Source organism: Dendrobates tinctorius, unplaced genomic scaffold (assembly GCF_039654945.1).
Source record: "Dendrobates tinctorius isolate UK_male_01 unplaced genomic scaffold, ASM3965494v1 ptg000069l, whole genome shotgun sequence".
Classification (NCBI taxonomy): Eukaryota; Metazoa; Chordata; class Amphibia; order Anura; family Dendrobatidae; genus Dendrobates; species Dendrobates tinctorius.
The window spans coordinates 4,774,754-4,794,337 of NW_027361737.1; the positions used below are offsets into that span (position 1 = coordinate 4,774,754).

At 42.0% G+C, this 19,584-nt stretch overlaps 1 protein-coding gene across 1 annotated transcript in view; it reads right to left on the reverse strand.

Annotated features, from left to right (window-relative positions):
- Nucleotides 1-10,429: 10,429 nt before the first annotated feature.
- The window catches only part of HLTF (helicase like transcription factor), a 202,678-nt gene continuing 193,523 nt past the window's right edge, over nt 10,430-19,584 (reverse strand). Inside the window, exons 23-24 of the mRNA XM_073581064.1 lie at nt 15,088-15,168; nt 10,430-11,743 (exon numbers count right to left, since the gene is read on the reverse strand). Coding sequence (XP_073437165.1) covers nt 11,591-11,743; nt 15,088-15,168 — 234 coding nt within the window. The 3' untranslated portion in view covers nt 10,430-11,590. The remainder of the gene's footprint in view (nt 11,744-15,087; nt 15,169-19,584) is intronic.

The following is a 19,584-nucleotide window of genomic DNA, read 5'->3' on the forward strand; positions in this document are numbered from 1 at the left end:
ATCACAGATCACTGTGACAGATCAGCGATCTGTCACAGGCACTGCTGCAGACTTCCTCATGCCTGCGCTTTGCAGGCAGTGAGGAAGTCAGCTCCCTACAGGCCCCCGTCGCCATCTTGGATCCGGGGGCCTGTATGGAAGGAGTCCCCCGCAGCAGCGCTGCACATTGCGCTGCCGTGGGGGGCTCAGGGAAGCACGGAGGGAGCCCCCTCCCTGCTGATGCTTCCCTTTAACCCCGGTACACGCGATCGTGTTTGATCACGGTGTACAAGGGGTTAACGTGTCGGGGGCCGTGTCAGCTGTGATAATCAGCTGACACCCGGCCGCGATCAGCAGCGCTCACTACGTGGGCGCCGCTGATCGCATTAGACGTACTATCCCGTCCTTGGGAATTAAGTCCCAGGGCACATGGACGGGATAGTACGTCTAATGGCAGAAAGGGGTTAAAGAATTAAATCATGAAAAAAAATCTGCATTGGCTCCAGAGCAATTTTCTTCACCAGAGAGATAATACCAGTGACTGAGGGAGGACAGATATTAATAGCCTTGAGAGGGACCATGGTTATTGCCCCTCACCCCCTGGCTAAAAACATCTGCCCCCAGCCACCCCAGAAAATCCGCATCTGTAAGATGTGTTTTGAAGAATATTTCGTTTTAAATGACAGAGAAGTGCTCTATGTAAAAGCTCATGTTAAAATCGCATTGCAGTCTTATAGCAATTGCAGTGCATTCGGATGTAAATCGAATGCTATGTGTGAAAAATCAAATAGTCGCACAAAAAACGCATGACAATTGCATTACACTCGTCCGACTCTCCTGCATCAAAATCGGACCATTTTTTTTAATCGATAGTGTGTCTCTGCCCTCATTTCAACCTACATGGGCTGCTGCAGCTTCTCGTCAGTCAACCCATTAGGGGATGACAAAAGAAAATTAAAAAACAATGCCGGTCACAAAAAAAGGATCGGGCTTACCATCCTTAAATTCCGATCTGACGCATTCTGGTCAGAGACTCAAAAATCTTATACTCTCAGCATTGAGGTAGGTGCTTGGGTCTCCCTTGAAATTGTAGTTTCCTCTACTTCTACTATACATCTTCAGACAGGAAACATCCTAGTGCTTTTTACTCCTGATTTGAATCGTGTACCAGTCACTTTATGAATGACAACTCTTAGCTCTGCTCTTGGGTTTCTCTCTACCATCCAAATGAGTGATTCGTCATCTTGCGTGTCATGGCTCTTGGCTGTTATCTCCTCCACATTCCTTTCTCTGCACAGCTAATCCAAACTAGGATTAAATCCTAGGTTGTATTTTAAAAGGCCACCTCTGCACTCTACCATTAACGCCTGTCATTTGGTGCTGGTGTGAAGGCAGATTACTTTACTTGTCACTCCTGTTCCTTGGCGATCAAATGCTGTTCATCAAGTTTTTTATAGGAATATAATGTGGTTTTTGCTTCAAACTTTTGTTGTATTTTTTTGTCAGGAGAGAAGAGGAAGAGATCACGACAGTGCTGCTTTGCTATTCCTTATCTACTATATAAACGTCTAATTCTGTCTGTCTGTTTATAACAGAGATCCCACATCGCTGATGGGTCGCGCCCGACCTGGTGCGACCAATCAGCAATAAGTGCAGTCTGGCCGCGAATCCTGCGTCTGATTGGTCGCGCCCGGCCGCGAATTGGCGTAGAATTCGAACGACGCATGTCACCCCTACCGTCGGGAGATCTGCGCCGCTAGCTGCTGATCTCCTGACGGTTGTCGCGGGTCATCTCCTGCAGTTGTATTAAGTTCTGTGAGCAATAACATTTAATGATAATGTATATATTTTACCTGGAAAATCCTGTGTATTCATTGCATTATTCTTAAATCTTCATAAATGAACTACATACATATTCTAGAATACCCGATACATTAGAATCAGGCCACCATCTAGTCCTCCATAAGGGGGATTCTAATATTCTCAAAGTGTATTGACCTTCTTGGCTTCCCTTAAGTTTGGTCTGGTATGGTGTGTTTAATTTTACAGTGCACAGCGCTTCTCCAGAATGGCACATTGCAGTATTGGGCAAGTCATATTTTTTTTTTTTTTCATCTGCTTAAACAGAGCTGATCTATATTCTGTACAGATATGATCCAATCCGCATATTGGTGCAATAAGGTGCAAAAATTTGCATTTTCAGATCGTGTAGGTCAGGGACAGTGCTGTGTTCTCAACACTTTTTCACACTTGGGTGCTTTTGAATGTCCCAAGGTATGTATTCCACAATGATAATTTTTTTTCTTATTTACACCTTTAATTGGCATCACAAATTTCATATACTGTAGTTTATTTGTTCTTACTGGGTCTCTGATCTGCTTTTTTGTTCTGCTAAAGCTTCAGCTATTTCTCTCCCTACTGCTTGCTACAAATTGAATCAGCTCAGTAGGTGAAGGGGTACAGCTGGATGGAAGGAATAAACACTTAAGTTCTGTCTGCCTCCTAATGGCAGCAATCACCCAAGGTCTATGTCCCTTACCCCCAATGAATTTGACAAAAGGATTTTATAGTAACCTACTTCTTACGAGTGAGGTGACAATGGTCTATGAAGGTTGTATGCTGCAATCAAAGTATATCTAGGTAAGAGTTGGTGACTTGTGGCCAGACAACCAGTCCTCATCTACCTATCCACTTACGGTAATAAAATAGGAATACAACAGCCAATACATCATTGTTTTTCATCAGAAAAATTGGCAGAAAACATTTAATAGAAGCTAAATTTTTGAGACTTGGCAGTTTGTTATGACACTTGAAGAGGCTATCCCAAATTGGGCAGAGCTGAAAAAGAGCTGTCAAATTCGGGAGAAATGCAGCCGGTTTACTCTTGAAATGACTCCAGTCCTTGACATAAATAACACTTCTAGCAAGGTGCATGGAGGCGCATGCCACGGTGAAAAGCATCAACATTATTTAAGCTAATCAGCAGGATTTTACCCTCAACAATTATATGTAAATACAGGTGCTTCTCACAAAATTAGAATATCATCAAAAAGTTAATTTATTTCAGTTCTTCAATACAAAAAATGAAACTCATTATATAGTCATTACAAATAGAGTGATCTATTTCAAGTGTTTATTTCTGTTAATGTTGATTATGGCTTACAGCCAATGAAAACCCAAAAGTCATCTCAGTAGATTAGAATACTTTATAACACCAGCTTGAAAAATGATTTTAAAATCTGAAATGTTGGCCTACTGAAATGTATATTCAGTAAATGCACTCTATGCTTGGTCAGGGCTCGTTTTGCATCAATTACTATATCAATGCGGTGTGGCATGGAAGCGATCAGCGTGTGGCACTGCTGAGATGTTATGGAAGCCCAGGTCGCTTTGATAGCAGCCTTCAGCTTGTCTGCATTGTTGGGTCTGGTGTCTCTCATCTTCCTCTTGACAGTACCCCATAGATTCTCTGTGCGATTAAGATCAGTTGAGTTTGCTCGCCAATCAAGCACAGTGATACTGTTGGTTTTAAACCAGGTGTTGGTACTTTTGGCAGTGTGGACAGGTGCCAAGTCCTGCTGGAGAATGAAATTTCCATCTCCAAAAAGCTTGCCGGCAGCGGGAAGCATAAAGTGCTCTAAAATTTCCTGGTAGATGGCTGCGCTGAATTTGGTCTTGGTAAAATACAAAACTTCACACTAAACCTCAAGCAGCTTGGATTGTGGCCTCTCCACTCTTCCTCCACACTCTGGGACCTTAATTTCCAAATGAAATGCAAAATTTACTTTAATCTGGAAACAACACCTTGGACCACTGAGCAAACAGTCCAGTTCTTTTTCTCCTTGGCCCAGGGTAAGATGCTTCTGGCATTGTCTATTGGTCATGAGTGGCTTGATACAAGGAATGCGACACTTGTAGCTCATGTCCTGGATACGTCTGTGTGTGGTGGTTCTTGAAGCAATGAAACCAGCAGCAGTCCACTCCTTGTGAGTCTCCCACAAATTGTTGATTAGCCTTTTCTTAACAATCCTTTCAAGGCTGCGGTTATCCCGAATGCTTGTGCACCTTTTTCTACCACACTTTTTCCTTCCAGTCAACGTTCCATTAATATGCTTGGATACAGCACTCGAACAGCCAGCTTCTTTAGCAATGACCTTTTGTGGCTTACCCTCCTTGTGGAGTGTGTCAATGACTACCTTCTGGACATCTGTCAAGTCATCAGTCTTCCCCAAGATTGTGTAGCCTACTGAAAAAAAAACTAAGGGACCTCTTAAACACTTAAGGCCCTTTTACATTTAGCGATGCACCAGCGATACGACCCGGTCAGGATCGCTGGTGCATCGCTAAATGATCGCTAGTGAGCTTCCACACAGGAAGATCTCACAGCAATGCAGCAGCGACGCAGCGGACGATACTTACCTTTCACACACAGCGATCCAGACGTCCTCCCGCCCGCATCCAGCGCCGCTCGTCTCACACAGCAGGAAGCAGACGACGAGAAATTGAGTCACCCGATCTCGCGCGATCAGCAACAGTCAGCGGGGGAGCCGGTCGGAGGCAAGTATCACACATAGCGATATCGCTATAACGTCACAAAATCAGTGACGTTTTAGCGATATCGCTATATGTAAAACCCCCTTTAGGAAGCCTTTGCAGGTGTTTTTGTTAATTATTCTAATTTACTGAGATAATGACTTTTGGGTTTTCATTGGCTGTAAGCCATAATCATCAACATTAACATAAATAAACACCTGAAATAGATCACTCTGTTTGTAATCACTCTATATATGAGTTTCACATTTTGTATTGAAGAACTGAAACAGAATATCATCAAAAAGTTAATTTAATTTAGTGAGAAGCACTTATCTGTGGTTTAGGTACTGTGTGGCTCAGACGGGGGAGGGGGCATTTTGATCTGTGAGCGGAGAATCTGCTGAATTTCTTGTGGTGGGTGAGGAACCATTTCACTTTTCCAGAGCCTTTGTGCTACCAATAACGTGGAAGCCCCCTATATTTCCATTTACAGATAACAGACCTGAGTGATGGCTTGCTTTTTTTGCGGACTAAGTTGAAACCTTTATTGGGAACATTTTACATAACTTTTGGGATCACATTTATCCTGCGTTCTACGCTGATCACTTCCATCGGGGTTTCCATCCAAATTTCTGAGTGACGTGATTCAGATGAAACCCCGAGGGATCCATTCACCATAACGAGGTAGCAGAGTTACTCTGGACTCCGTCTAGCCTCTGTTCAGCGGTGTCCTTCTTTTCAGAAGTGCACAAAACTGTGGCAGACAGCACTTTTACGCAATCCTAAAAAGACGTACACCGCCGGATCACAGGTCAGACAGCGTCCACAGTGACTACCTGGGAGACAGAATGAACAAATCCACAGCAGGGGAAGAATTGGTTTTATTTATTTTTTACTCTGTTCTTCGTGCAGTATAAGTGATAAAGCAACTTTATTCTTCAGGCCAGTGCAATTACAGCGATACCACATTTACATTTTTTTGTGTTTTGGCACTTTTACACAATAAAAAGTTTTATTGAAAAAATTATTTTTGAATCACTTTAATGTGAGAGCTATAGTTTTTAATTTTTCCGCTGATGGAGCTGTACGGCAGCTTGTTTTTTTTGCGGGACAAGATGACGTTTTCAGTGGTACCATGTTTATTTATCGCCGTCTTTTTTTTCATTGCATTTTATTTTTTTTTTGTTTGGCGGCATAATGATAAAGCATTGCTTTTTTCATTTTTTATGGTGTTCACTAAAGAGGGTCAATTAGTGGGACAGTTTTATAGGTCGGGTCGTTGCAGACACAGATACCAAATATATGTACTTTTATTGTTTCAAATATTTATTTATGGATACAATATCCTTTGATTTATTTTGATTTTTAGTTTAAATATTCTATCAATTAGTTCAATTTTTTTATATAACTTTGTCCCACTATGGGACTTTCATTTTTTTACAGGCTGATCGCTTGTACGGCATGGGGATGCCACAACAACCCAGTGCTATGCAAACTATCAGCTCGGCCCTGACAGAGAAAGTTGCTGATCATGCACTGCTCTGGTGACCAGGATGTTGTAATGAAGACATCAGGTCACCATGGCAACATTCATGAGCCCTTAGTGCTGGATGTCAGCTGTCAGAATCCGCTGACACCCGGCGGTAATCGCTGGGATTTTTGGACACAAACTTTGTTAAGAAGCCTTTGTGGCAAGTTTATTTTTTTTGCAGAGAGCTTTTCATTTTGATGGGAGGAATTTGAAGAATTGTTGTGCAGCTTGTTGGCAATTTTATGATCGTTTTACCAGATCTGTTGCCAAATTTTATGGTTTGGGTTGAACTGACATTATGCCCATCTGGATGCTGGAAAAGAGAGATCCCAGTTCCATGAGATTAACCTTGTGCACTCGTAGCACTGGGATTATGATCAATGTCAACTGCTGCAGTTGTGAATTCACCAAACTTCAAGCTTGGAGGTACTACAACATTTACATTATGAAAGAGATTAATGGCGAAGTTCCCTAAATCAGCAGAAAAGGTCAGCAATCTATCCTATGACACTGATAGGCCCAAGTTGAACAAGAGGTCAACCACATCTTTCGAAAATATAAATATAATATGTATAAATGTAATTCCCCAAAAGGAAATGGGGTCTCTTGATTTCCCGAGTGTACTTTTCCTGCTGAACGTTGCCACCGCTCCTTGAGGGTGTAATAACTGTATATGGTGAAGCTGTATGGGGGGCATACTGTATATAGTTGCTGAGAGAAAGCTCATACTGCATATAGGGGGTGTCTGCATAATTCCTTGCATCACTTAATGCTTAGCGTATTATATACTAAATAATATTTTAATATTAAAGTAGCATTAATTTCGACCTATTTGTTCGACCCACCACAACAGTCACTGTTCCTCATGCGGCCCCAGATGTTGCCGACATGGTTTGCTGGTGCTATGCCAAACATCAGAACCACCATCAGTGACCCCATATTACAAATTACACCCTTCAGTTAATTCATCTAGGGGTGCAATCAGCACATTTACACCACAGGAGTGTCACAGAACTTTATAATTTTTACCACTAAAATGCTGTTTTAGACCCAGATTTTTCATTTACACATGGAAAAATAGGTAAAAATAGACCCATAATTTGTTGAACATTTTCTCCAAAATGAAGAAGCGTTATTTGACTTGTGGGGTGCAGATTTTCCTAAAATACTATGCATTCTTCATTTCAAGCGTTCTCAAGTGCTAGGACAGCAGAAAACCCTTTGGGAATTCATCTATGGGTGTAATGACGATTTTGACTCCATGGCAGTTTTCCACAAACAAACACACAGTGGACATTGCAGAGGGAGAATGCAAATATACCATTGTAGTGCCCTATGCACTGTAGTGTTCATTATATTGTATCCAGCTTCTGGATAGATGCACCTCGTAAACTAAGCTGGTCCTCCTCGCTACAGTAATGCCAAACATGTGGATGCTAGTCTTGGTTTATGCACACTGTGGGACTCAAAAGGGAGAGGAGCATTTGGATTAGGGAGCGCAGATGTCACTGGATTTATTTTGGTGGGAGCCATGGTGCTTTTCCAGAGTCTTTGTGGTACCAGTAACGTGGAAACACCCTATATATTTCTGTTTACAGATGATGGACCTGAATAGGGGCTTATTTTTTGGGGTTGAGTTAAAGTTTTCATGGGTAGCATTTTTAGTTACATAACATTTTAGATCACTTCAGATTTATCCTGTGTTTTACGCCGAGCGCTTACATCAAAATTTCCATCTAAATCTCCAAAATACGTTCAGATGAAACCCCCAACGGCTTTGTTCACTTATGAAGCAGCAGAGTTGCTCTGGACTTATGGCCTCAGTTCAGCAGTGTCCTTCTTCTCAAAGATGCACAAAATTGTGGCTGACTGTGCTTTTGGGCATGTCTAAAAAACAGCCAGCGCTGGATCATAGGCTAGATCAGGGTTCCCCAACTCCAGTCCTCAAGGCCCACCAACAGATCATGTTTTCAGGATTTCCTTTGTATTGCACAGGTGAAGCAATTATCACCTGAGCAATACTAAGGAAATCCTGAAAACATGACCTGTTGGTGGGCCTTGAGCACTGGAGTTGGGGAACCCTGGGCTAGATATTTTTTACTAACTCTAGCTGCCTCATTATAGGGAATGTTCTGTTGGGGGTTCAGACTAAATCAGGTATTTCAGAGATTTACACGGAAACCCTGATGTAAGTGCGTAGAACGTAGGATAAATGTGCACCGAGCCTTACTGCTATTTGAGTCAATATGATCACAGAGATACCAGATTGGTATTTTTTTAGGTTTTGCTACCACTACAAACAATCTATTGCAAAAAAAAAAAGTTTTTGCCTCACCATCTTTTGAGAGCTATTGTTTCTATTGACAGGGTCATGTGATGGTTTGCTTTTATTGTGGGGTGAGTTGTAGTTTTTATTGGTACCATTATTAGCCATATATTTTTGATAACTTTAGTTTGCTGATTTTACCTCCCAAAACTCAGAATACAAACAGAAATTTAGATTTTGCTTTTAATGCTGTTCACCGTGTGGTAAAATAAGTTTTATTTTTCGGGTTGGTATGATTACAGTGACGCCACATTTATATAGTTTTTTAATGTTTTGCTGCTCTTACGCAAAAACAATGTTATGGAAAAAAAAATGGTTTTGTATGGCCTTATTCTGAGAGCTATAGCTGTTTTTATTTTTCAGTTGAGGGATCTGAATGAGGGCTTTTACTGTGGTATAAGGCTATTTTCACACTAGCGTTCTTGGGCGTGGTGCAGGGCCGCCGCTAAGCCCCGCCTGCGCCCCCTCCGGTCAGTTCCTCCTCTGATCGCATGACGCTGCATGTGATCAGTGTACCCTATATTTAGCGCTGGGTACGCTGACCGTGCGCTGGTATGATTTTGCTGGCGCTGCGCAACCAAAATCATACCAGTGCACGGTCAGCATACCTAACGCTAAATATAGGGTACACTGATCACATGCAGCGTCATGCGATCAGAGGAGGAACTGACTGGAGGGGGCGCGGCCGGGGGCGGAACTTAGCGGCGGCCCTGCGCCCAAGAATGCTAGTGTGAAACTAGCCTAAGAGGATGTCTTCAGGGATGTTATTTCTATTTACATACTAATTTTAGATCATGTTTTATTCTACATTTTGCTTGTAGGAAAAAATTTTTTCATTGATCAGCCAGTGTTCAATGCAGGGGTTAAAATGTGTCAATTTTTTTAGATCATATTGTTCCAGACACGGTGATACCAAATGTGTACTTTTGTTCTTAAATTTAATTGTTTTTACACAAATATGTACATTTATTGGCATAATACTTTTTGAAACTTTTTTTTTTTATAAAAAAGTAAAGTAACTTTTGTTTTTACTTATAGTACCTCTATGGGTGCAATACACATGCATTGTGACTCTGATAGCCTTTAAGCTCTTTGCATGATCTACTAGGCCACCAGAGCTGGCAGACCCAGAGGTAATTATTTGATTTCCGGCTGCCATGACAATAATCGACTCCCAACAATCACTTCACGCCCATCTGCTGAGAGAGAGCCCCGAACCTTTACTAGCCTCCTAAATGCCGCAACCACGGCATTTAGATGTTTAAGGGCAGTGTGGGCACCAAACCTGGCTGTGACAGGCGAAACTCTGTTATCACTTAGGCTACGTCCACATTGCGTTAGGGGCATCTGTTAAACGGATCCGTTAAACGGATGCGCTAGCGCTGATGTCATTTTTGACATCTCTTGTGCTCTAGAGCCAACGTATTCGCTAACGCATGGTAGCATTTTGTTACCATGCGTTAGCCATACAGGTCTATGCACAGCGAGCGCGTCCGTTCGCTGTACGCTAGATCCAACGCACCCAAAAACGCTGCAGACCGCGTTCTCGGGTACGTCACAAAGTAACGCATGCCGAATTTGGCATGCATACAGCAATGGCGGCCAATAGATGCGTTAAACGCAGGGCCCTAACGCAATTTGGATCTAGCCTTAAAGAGAATCTGTCAGCAGAAATCTGTGGTGTGAGCGGTGCTACTGCATTTCAAAATTGCTATATTATTGGGATACGGGTCTCTTTCCCTACAGTATGCTGCTATCAGATGAGGAAGTAAAAACCTGGTGACAGATTCTCTTTATGCCGAGCTCCCGATGGCGATTGTGCGTGCACAGCTTAAGTGCTCACAAAATTGCCATGATGCAACTGTACATCAATTTGCAAGAACCCCTTCCCAATCATGATATACAGTTACATCACACGTCAGGAAGGGGTTAAACGCTCACAATAAAATCAGGGACTCTGTAAAATACCATGTACCATGCTTTCATATATATGAAAAGAGAACACCACAGAAAGCGGATACACTATGGTAAAGAGCATAAAATAAACCTATCAATTCATGAATTGTACAACCAAATGGAGTTTATTCAGGACACACAATATTAGTCTCTGTTCTGAATCTATTACAGGAATGAACCACTAAAGATATGGTAACTACATACTCCAACAACAGAAATGAGGAGCGTGTATACAATGTATAATAGGAGTAACAGTCTGAGAATGTGTGCTAGGCCGAGGTCACACTTGGAAGTGTGATGCGAGAAACTTGTGCATCAATACCCGACACTGCCGCTGGCACTCGGACCAGAGTGTGCGGCTGCATAGAAATAAATGCAGCCGCACACTCCGGTCCCCTTTTTTAAGTAAAACTTTTTAGCAATATTTTTGCGTGTACAGAATAAGTGTGGCAGAGTTATAGTTCGGATTGTAGGCAATGATAATTCTGTCTACGGTACTTTTTTTTTTTTTTACACAAAATCTGCATTTCTGGTGGCAAAAGAGTGGTCCATAGTCTTGTCTGCTTTTTTTGTTTTGTTTTATATATACGTCGCACCCAGATGAAACATGAACATTTTATGCTTTATCACTGTTTTCATACACTGAAGCAAAAAAATCGTGCTCTTTATTGGCCCATGTGGCGACATTTCGATCCTGAGTATTATATATATATCTCTCTCTCTCTCAAAGCACATCTTCTCCCATGCTGCCGGCCCTGAGAGCGTTGTATAGCAAGACTGGCAAATCTAGTTTTGCAGAAGGAAATTAACAAAAAAAATCTAAAAGAGCCTCAGACACAAATAACGACAGACCAAACTTGACTATTGCACCTGTAGAACGAAATTAAAAAGTTAAAAATGAAATTATATAATCATGTTAGAAAGGCAGAAATTGGGGAATCAGTTGTATGTTTTAAACCTACTGCTCATGGCATCTGCTAAGTCGCAGCACATCAGCTCACCTGCTGCTTCAGGAATGTAAGGTTGTTTTACTTATTTTATGTGGAAGAATCATATCAATAAGACATTAACGCCAGATTCACACTGTGCGTCAGCGTCTGGGCACAGACAGGCCGTGGATCGCCTGCCCTTAACTCAGCAGCCTCATATATGCCTATGGGGTTGTTGAGTTCGGGTCAGGAGACCCCCGATCCGTCTGTACATCACAGACTGTGGTACAGGGATGTAAGAATGTGGCATTATTCTGTGTAATCATACAGTAAACTTTATAAATCGACGAGTGTCCTTATTTCTTTAATCCGAGCTTCTTTCATTTCACGTGCACTTGGCTTGTGGGATCCAAAGGCTCCGGCAGCAAGTTCTCGCTTTTTGCTCTGGATCTTTAACATATTTTCTTCAACAGAATCTTTTATAACAAACTAAGGAGAAATAAGATAATTTCAACAACATATCACTTGACTATACGAATTTTAATATATAGAACTATGTATGAAAGAAAAAACCCCATCTCCCCATGCAGGCACTAGTGTCATCCATAGGGAATTCAGTACCCACCATGGTGGGGTGTTCATGTGATCTTAGCCATGCAGATAACATTGTATCAAGTCACATTTGAAATACATTGGTGCAAATCACTCAGACTGTACTCCTGTTAATGTATTTGCAATACGCTAGAATGTGCTGCGCCAGGCACACTAAGGGCTTTAGTTTAGTTCAAGATGTCAGAAAACATAACACATGGATAAGATTGTAAGTTATTAAATTCTAAGAAATCAGTGCGAGAACGTCTGGCCTCCCTGGTGTCAGCCAAAAAACAGATTTTTGAGAATAGAAAACATTCGGTTGCAATATTAATTTACAAAATGACAACCCCAAATAATAATGATCAGAAAAGAACAATAACATCTGTGAATCCAGCCTGTCACCAGGCCACAGATATTGTGCTATGTACCTTAGCACCGGCCTAGGAGCTGTTTCCATCTGCTGCGACGCCTGAGTCACAGCTTTGACTATAAGTAGCAGACACAGTAACAAAGGTGGTTGTATTATTTTGTTAGGTAAAATATTGGCCAACATGACGGAAATCCAACAAACCCCATTATAGTTAAGGGGGCCCACCAGGCGCTGCTCATTCCCATCATGTGACAGGTTCCAAGCTATTCTCTAATGAGGCTATATGACATCACTGACCGCAGGCCGCTGCATGGACACAGTACAGGAGCAAGGAGCCCGGCTGTAAGAGACCGCCAGAGAAGGCCAAGATAGCTTATGACAAGAATAAGTACTATATCTACAGTAAAGGAAGGGCAGACCGCTCTTATTCCGCCGGTCCCAATGATGTGTGATTGCTGGGTGCTGGGAAGGAGCTGCTGGGTCCTAGGAGACACACATTAGCCCTGTGCAGGAAAAGAACAACATTTTGCACTGTGTCATGGGATAATATGCCAGTCCCAGTTAGTGGGGAGCTCAGAAAGCATTTAAATAAATGCTTATGTTGCTCTGACCTCCTGCAAGGCACAATGTGTGAAATAAATGAAAAAAAAACAAAACAATGAATACATCACAAACATCAAATATATTAGAAAAAAAATTATAGAAAGGGGAACATAACTTAAAATACATTAGTCTTTTGTGGTTGTAAAAAATAAAATGGTTTGGCAGAGCGCACCTGTGTTCTCTATGCTTACCTCTGGGAGATAAAACAAACGAAAAAACCGAGAAAAATGTCCAATAATTAAAATTTCTTTATTTTATTATTTAACAGACAAATGTATACATTATATATATAATTAAAATAAATTAATAAAGGGAGGTCAATGCCAAAATGAAGGCACAGCCAGGGGACAGCTGTAAATACTTAGTAAAAATGCACCCACAATAATGACATACAAAATCAAGTGAAAACAAAAATGTATAATTAATGTATAATATATAAATATATAAACATATATATCAAGTGCAAAACTACAGATGATAAGTGCAAGCAAGAAAGAACTGTGTAAAAAAATATTAAAAAATATGTAATATAAAAATAAAACTAAAATAGATATACACTGAAAAAGATAAATTAATAATAAATAATAAATATATTACCACAAATAAAGTGCAATGTGTTGAAAAATAGTGAATAAAAAAGTGTGCAAAAAATCCCTGTATAAATATATATATACACATATATTTAAGACCAAGTGCTAAGATAATTAATAATAAATAAAAAATAAACTAATAAGCTGCCGCACATAAAGTGCAATGTGCTGCGGTGATGCGGTAAATCAGCGCTTATAGTAAAAATAAATAATAAAAGAAGTGAGCACAGTGTGGATACCTTTCTGCTGCTTCTGTCCCCAGGATGTGCCAGCCCCGACGCGCGTTTCGGCGTACCCCCTGACGAAGGTACGCCGAAACGCGCGTCGGGGCTGGCACATCCTGGGGACAGAAGCAGCAGAAAGGTATCCACACTGTGCTCACTTCTTTTATTATTTATTTTTACTATAAGCGCTGATTTACCGCATCACCGCAGCACATTGCACTTTATGTGCGGCAGCTTATTAGTTTATTTTTTATTTATTATTAATTATCTTAGCACTTGGTCTTAAATATATGTGTATATATATATTTATACAGGGATTTTTTGCACACTTTTTTATTCACTATTTTTCAACACATTGCACTTTATTTGTGGTAATATATTTATTATTTATTATTAATTTATCTTTTTCAGTGTATATCTATTTTAGTTTTATTTTTATATTACATATTTTTTAATATTTTTTTACACAGTTCTTTCTTGCTTGCACTTATCATCTGTAGTTTTGCACTTGATATATATGTTTATATATTTATATATTATACATTAATTATACATTTTTGTTTTCACTTGATTTTGTTTGTCATTATTGTGGGTGCATTTTTACTAAGTATTTACAGCTGTCCCCTGGCTGTGCCTTCATTTTGGCATTGACCTCCCTTTATTAATTTATTTTAATTATATATATAATGTATACATTTGTCTGTTAAATAATAAAATAAAGAAATTTTAATTATTGGACATTTTTCTCGGTTTTTTCGTTTGTTTTATCTTATTTGTCCGAGTTGTCTTTTTAATATTTTCCATGGGTGCATAACTATGATATTTAGGTGAATTTTATACTGCACTTTCCTTGAGTTATTTTATTTTAATTACCTCTGGGAGAACAGAGTGACTGAGAATCTGAAGTTGGATATGCCCGATCAACATCTCCCCCGGCAATCAGTTGACCGGTGCCCCCTGTACACAGTAGAGTGTCAGTCAAACTTGTCGATATCAGCGGATGCGGACGATATTAGTCTGAAAACCATTTCCTGCTCAATTTATCCCGCAGGAAGCAGAAGGTATAGTGTATAGCAGTCACTACATACTGGTTGTGGAATGGTGTTGACAGCAGAATTGCACCTGCACATTATCAGCTGGATTTACGGCCAGTCTACCCAGAACCTAGTGCCTTCACAAAGTGCTTTATATCTCCCCATGTAAGACTAGTTAGCTCTAATGGTAACTAAATTTCAATCCAATATGACACAGTCATAACTGCAGCCACTGCGAGATGTCATCAAGTAATCACAGGCCAGAGGGAACGTCTGTCCAATTTACAGCAAGAAATCGTCACCAAACACACTTTCCTTGGCTTTCTCAGGAGCCGTTCACAGCCGAAATGATGCTGATCAGAGAAGGCCGTCACATGATCAAGGCTTGTCCCTTTAAAGCAATATTAATCAGGTTTACCTTAGTAATGATCACTTCCTTAGTCTGTCCAAGACGGTGACAACGATCAAAGCACTGCTCTTCAGCGGCTGGATTCCAGGCCTATCAATGAGTGGGTATAGAAGGACACAGAACAGTCACAAATAGTAGAGGCCATATTTCGACAAAAACACCTGAAATCCATATCCAAAAGTACATGAAGAATTTTGACATAAGGAAATTCAATGAAAAAGAGACCAATGCCTTAGAAGAGAACAGCAGAACTGGCTCTTCAAGAATCATCCCAAGACCATTCTTGATAAACTGGCTATAATACGGATGTACTGAGAACAAAAGCGGAAAGCACCATAAAACAGCAGACATGTCACCTCTCCTGGCACCTGAGTTTTAGCACATATTGTATTTTGTATTTCCATAAAACAACTATTCATTTTCATAACCAGTTCATGAGCAGACATATTTTTTTTTGGATGTGCCAATTTAGGAGCCAATTTTTTCTCTCACTTGAGTCATTCAAATAACTGTTTTTGTTTTTTTTTAAACTACGGTATATATGCAGCCTAATTTTTAGGTCCTATAATACATGTATATTCGTTTGTATTTTTTTCTTGACAATACTACCGGAAAAAAAAAAAAATGGAAACAGTATTTCACCATAGCTTCATTGGGAGACACAGGAAACCATGTGCTGCTGCCACTAGGCAGGAAAAAAAGGCCAACTCCTCCCCAGCAGGCTCCACCCACCAACTGCCAGAGATCTAACCAGTTTTTGCTTAGTGTCCAGGAAGGCAGACACGAGTTATCTTGTAGTTTACTAGTGATTGCTTTCTTTCATATACAGCTTGTGACTTCGGGCAACAGGGTGTAAATTTCTACCCCTATTTCCCTCCTAAAAGACAGAGAGAACAGTGTGGCGATGTCCACATTGCACCATCTCTAGTTTGACAGGCAGGACCCTATGCCCCCTAACACTTCAGATGTGTCTCAGGGTGGCTCATGGTGGATGGTGCCACCCCCTACCCCCCCCCCCCAGCTCTCTCCTCGGAGCGGGCCGAGAGACAGACAGTTGTCACTTCCCAGTAATCCCCTCTCATCCAGGTTCGGCAACGTCTTCTGCAACATCCGGGATCGCAACGGTGCAGGAAGGAAGACGTAGCTATTCCAGCGACCCAACCCCCTCTCACTCGGGGGCTCCTGATGCCGGCTTCAGAACCGCAAGGAAGGAGTCGGGACTACATCTGGATACAGGTATCCTGGCCTTCAACTGTCCCTCTTTGCGGCGGCAGGAGCTCCACATGATCAAGGGAAAATTTTTGCTAGGAGGATAGTGCCCTGTTTATTTCTATCCCTCTCTCAACCCTTTTCAAAAATGTAGGCCCCGGCCTAGCTCCATTCTCAATGCACCTCACCCAATCAGAGCCTTTTTTTTTTATATTAATCCTGGGGGGTGTTCACCCTCTTTCTAGTCCCGCCTCTTCCTTCTCCCACCGGCACCATTATTCTCGTGGCCTATGAGCTCTCCACAGATCCATTTGCAGCAGCCTGCGGCTCCTGGCATGACTATCCGCAGCCTCTGCGCCCTTTGTTTCTTTCCAGCTACAGGATCTTCAAACAAGTTAAGGTAGGCTTGAGTTACCTGTAACAGAGGTCCCCCAGTATAGCCCAAAGAGGGAGTCACACTCCTCCTTTCCCCGTTAATATCTCTTTCCTTCAAGGCAAGGACATGGTGTAAATATAACCCAGATCACCATATGAGCTAAGTGGGCTCCTGGACAATTACCTACAGAGTTTGTAGCGCAAATTCATGATGCATTTCACATTTTTGGCCACCGCACATATCACAGTGCTCGCTTCTGCAGCATATATACTAAAATTGGAGCAATTAGAAATATCCTACTCCAAATCCATAGAATTTGTGGGATGTCTCATTCCAAGGTCACATAACTGGTGGGATATTTTATTGCAAAGCCACAGAGTTTATGGGACACCTCGCACCAAAGCCGTAGAGTTGTCAGACATCTCATTCCAAAACCAGAGATTTTGTGGAACATCTCATCCTAAATTAATTAGCGTTTGTGGGAACGCCTGTGGGTCATTTCATTCCAAAACTATAGCATTTATGGGACATTTCATTCCAAAAGCCTCTGGGTCTGCGGGACATCCCCTTCCAAGATCTAAATTATGAGGCATCCTTTGCCAAAACCATAGAGTTTATGGGGCAAGTTTATGAGTCTCCTCATTCCAAGACCAGTAGTGTTTTTATGGATTCGGTTCCTGCACTGATCGCATCATTGCAAACATGCAAGTCTCTCAGGAACCTCCCACAGCCAGGGACGAGAGAGCACCTCCTCCTCCGAGTAGGTTGCCTCCCTATTTCCTTCAGGACAGGCGTAACCAACGTAACGCAGTCATTGGTAGAGGCCCCCACGCTACTGTCTAATAGTTCTTCCGCCTCTGATCATTTCCGTGCATGAATCAGAAGCATGCAGCCATGACAGACCATACATAGCACTAGGTAGCGAGCACACTCCAGCTACACATCTGGATCCCCTTTGCTCCCTATAGCATACAGGATTATTTCCATGCCTCAATCCTCTTTCACAGAAGCAGCCCTGGGGTTGGACCCTCCCCCATGTTACTTCAATCTAGTTTCTAACTAGACTCTCTAAGTTATAGGACATGATGGACAGCTGGATTATAGCTGCCAGAAGATTATCAGAGTCACGGAAGATGAATCTCCTCCCGCGGAGTCCCTAGTCTCCTTCGAGAAGATCTCTTGCGGCAAGTGTTTCCTCCATCCACGAACAGCCTCATGGAGAGACCACGCAGAAAGGGAACTTTCAGGAAATTGCATCCAGATCAGGTAACATTCTAAGATTTTTTTTCCCTGTAGCTTTGTCTCTCAGGTGGATCCCTCGATTTCTACTGCAAACGGATCCCAAAGGTACCTCCGCAGTATTAGGTCACCGGTCACTTAGCTTTCGCTGGTGCACCTGTTTATGGTATAGACAGGAGTCGCACAGCCTGCGCACCAGTCCATGATATACACATGAGCAGCAAAACCTGTCCCTAGGGACAAGTCCACAAATCCACTAGTGTGATGTACCTTAATGTGATCAGTTCCACACACCCTAACATATTCAGACAGTGCAACAATGGACAATATTAGGTCTGCAGTGTGACATCACCACTGTTATTTAATGTTACACGTCTACTTCTGTCCCCTAAACTGCTATGGAGGTTTACCTATGTGTCTGTCTGGTATGCTATCCTCGCTCTGCAGTATGTCAGTACTCACTAACACACTCATTACCACAACTGTACAGCGGTCCTTTTTCTATGACAAACATTCATGCGTTGCTCACATCACAACCAGGGAGTGGTTACTTATGCCAACTGCCACCCAGCACTCTGTCTCCTTTCCATAGTGTGTCAGATCGACTACTCTCTTTATCTGCAGCTGTAATGCGGTTGCCTAGTCTGGCAGCCGCCCAGTACTCGACCCACTATTCAGAGTCTGTTGTCAGCACTCTCCTCTTTTGTTTTTTCAGAATGGACCACCTCAAATCTTCAACAAGTTTACACACTAAAAGATATAACAGACAAGGTTTGTGTCAGTGAAACTGGTCTTTGTTCATTACGGAATTGGATCCACCTCATCCCGTTGTTCCTGTATCCTTTTTTTAAGTGATTCTTGTCTGTTCTTTCTGATACACTGTTCCACGATATTGTCCTCAGGCTCAATACAGATTCACCTGGTTAGTCTGTGATCAGTTATTAAAAGAAAGAAAAAAAAGGTTTCACCGCCATTGGTCTGTCAGGATTGTTCCTGTTTGCCCAGGTTCCTGTGCCAAGTTTCCCTCTGGGCTCCGTCAACAAACTTGTTATTCTTGTTATTTTCTTTCTCCCTACTGTTGTCGGCAACGCCCAATGTCAGCCGACTATTCGGTTAACAGGGCTCAGCTTGGGAGACTCAGCCCTGTATGCATGAACCCGCATGCATGTATTCCCCCTTTTTCTCCTTATTTGCAAAGCCATCGCCTGTTTAGTACTGAGACGAACCTTTGGACTCCAGACGCCTCAGGATGGAGCACCTGATTCCACCGCCTGGGTCAGTCATCCTGCTACCGGACAAGGACCTCAATAGGGCTGTGTCTCTGGCTGAATTGTCTCAGTTGCCGAGAGAATTTCTGCCTGTCAGATCATGAGAGCTCTTCCTCAAGCCGGCTCTATCCTGCATACCATGTGACCAGTCAGTCGTTTCCCCATTTCCAGAGATAGGTAAGGATCTTCTCATCAAGGTCTTCCATTCAGGCGGACAGTCGCTGATGCCGCCTGGAAGGCGTTATCATGACTATTCCTCCTGTGCGGGTGTAATTTTTTCTTTTCTCCGTTGTTACCAGGGTCTTTTGTCCCTTGATAAGAGTTCTTGATCCTTCTCCTCAAGAGATGGTCTCTTCGATGACCATCTCCCTTCCCTCTTCGCTCCCACCTACCTCATCTCTTCCTCAGCGGGTT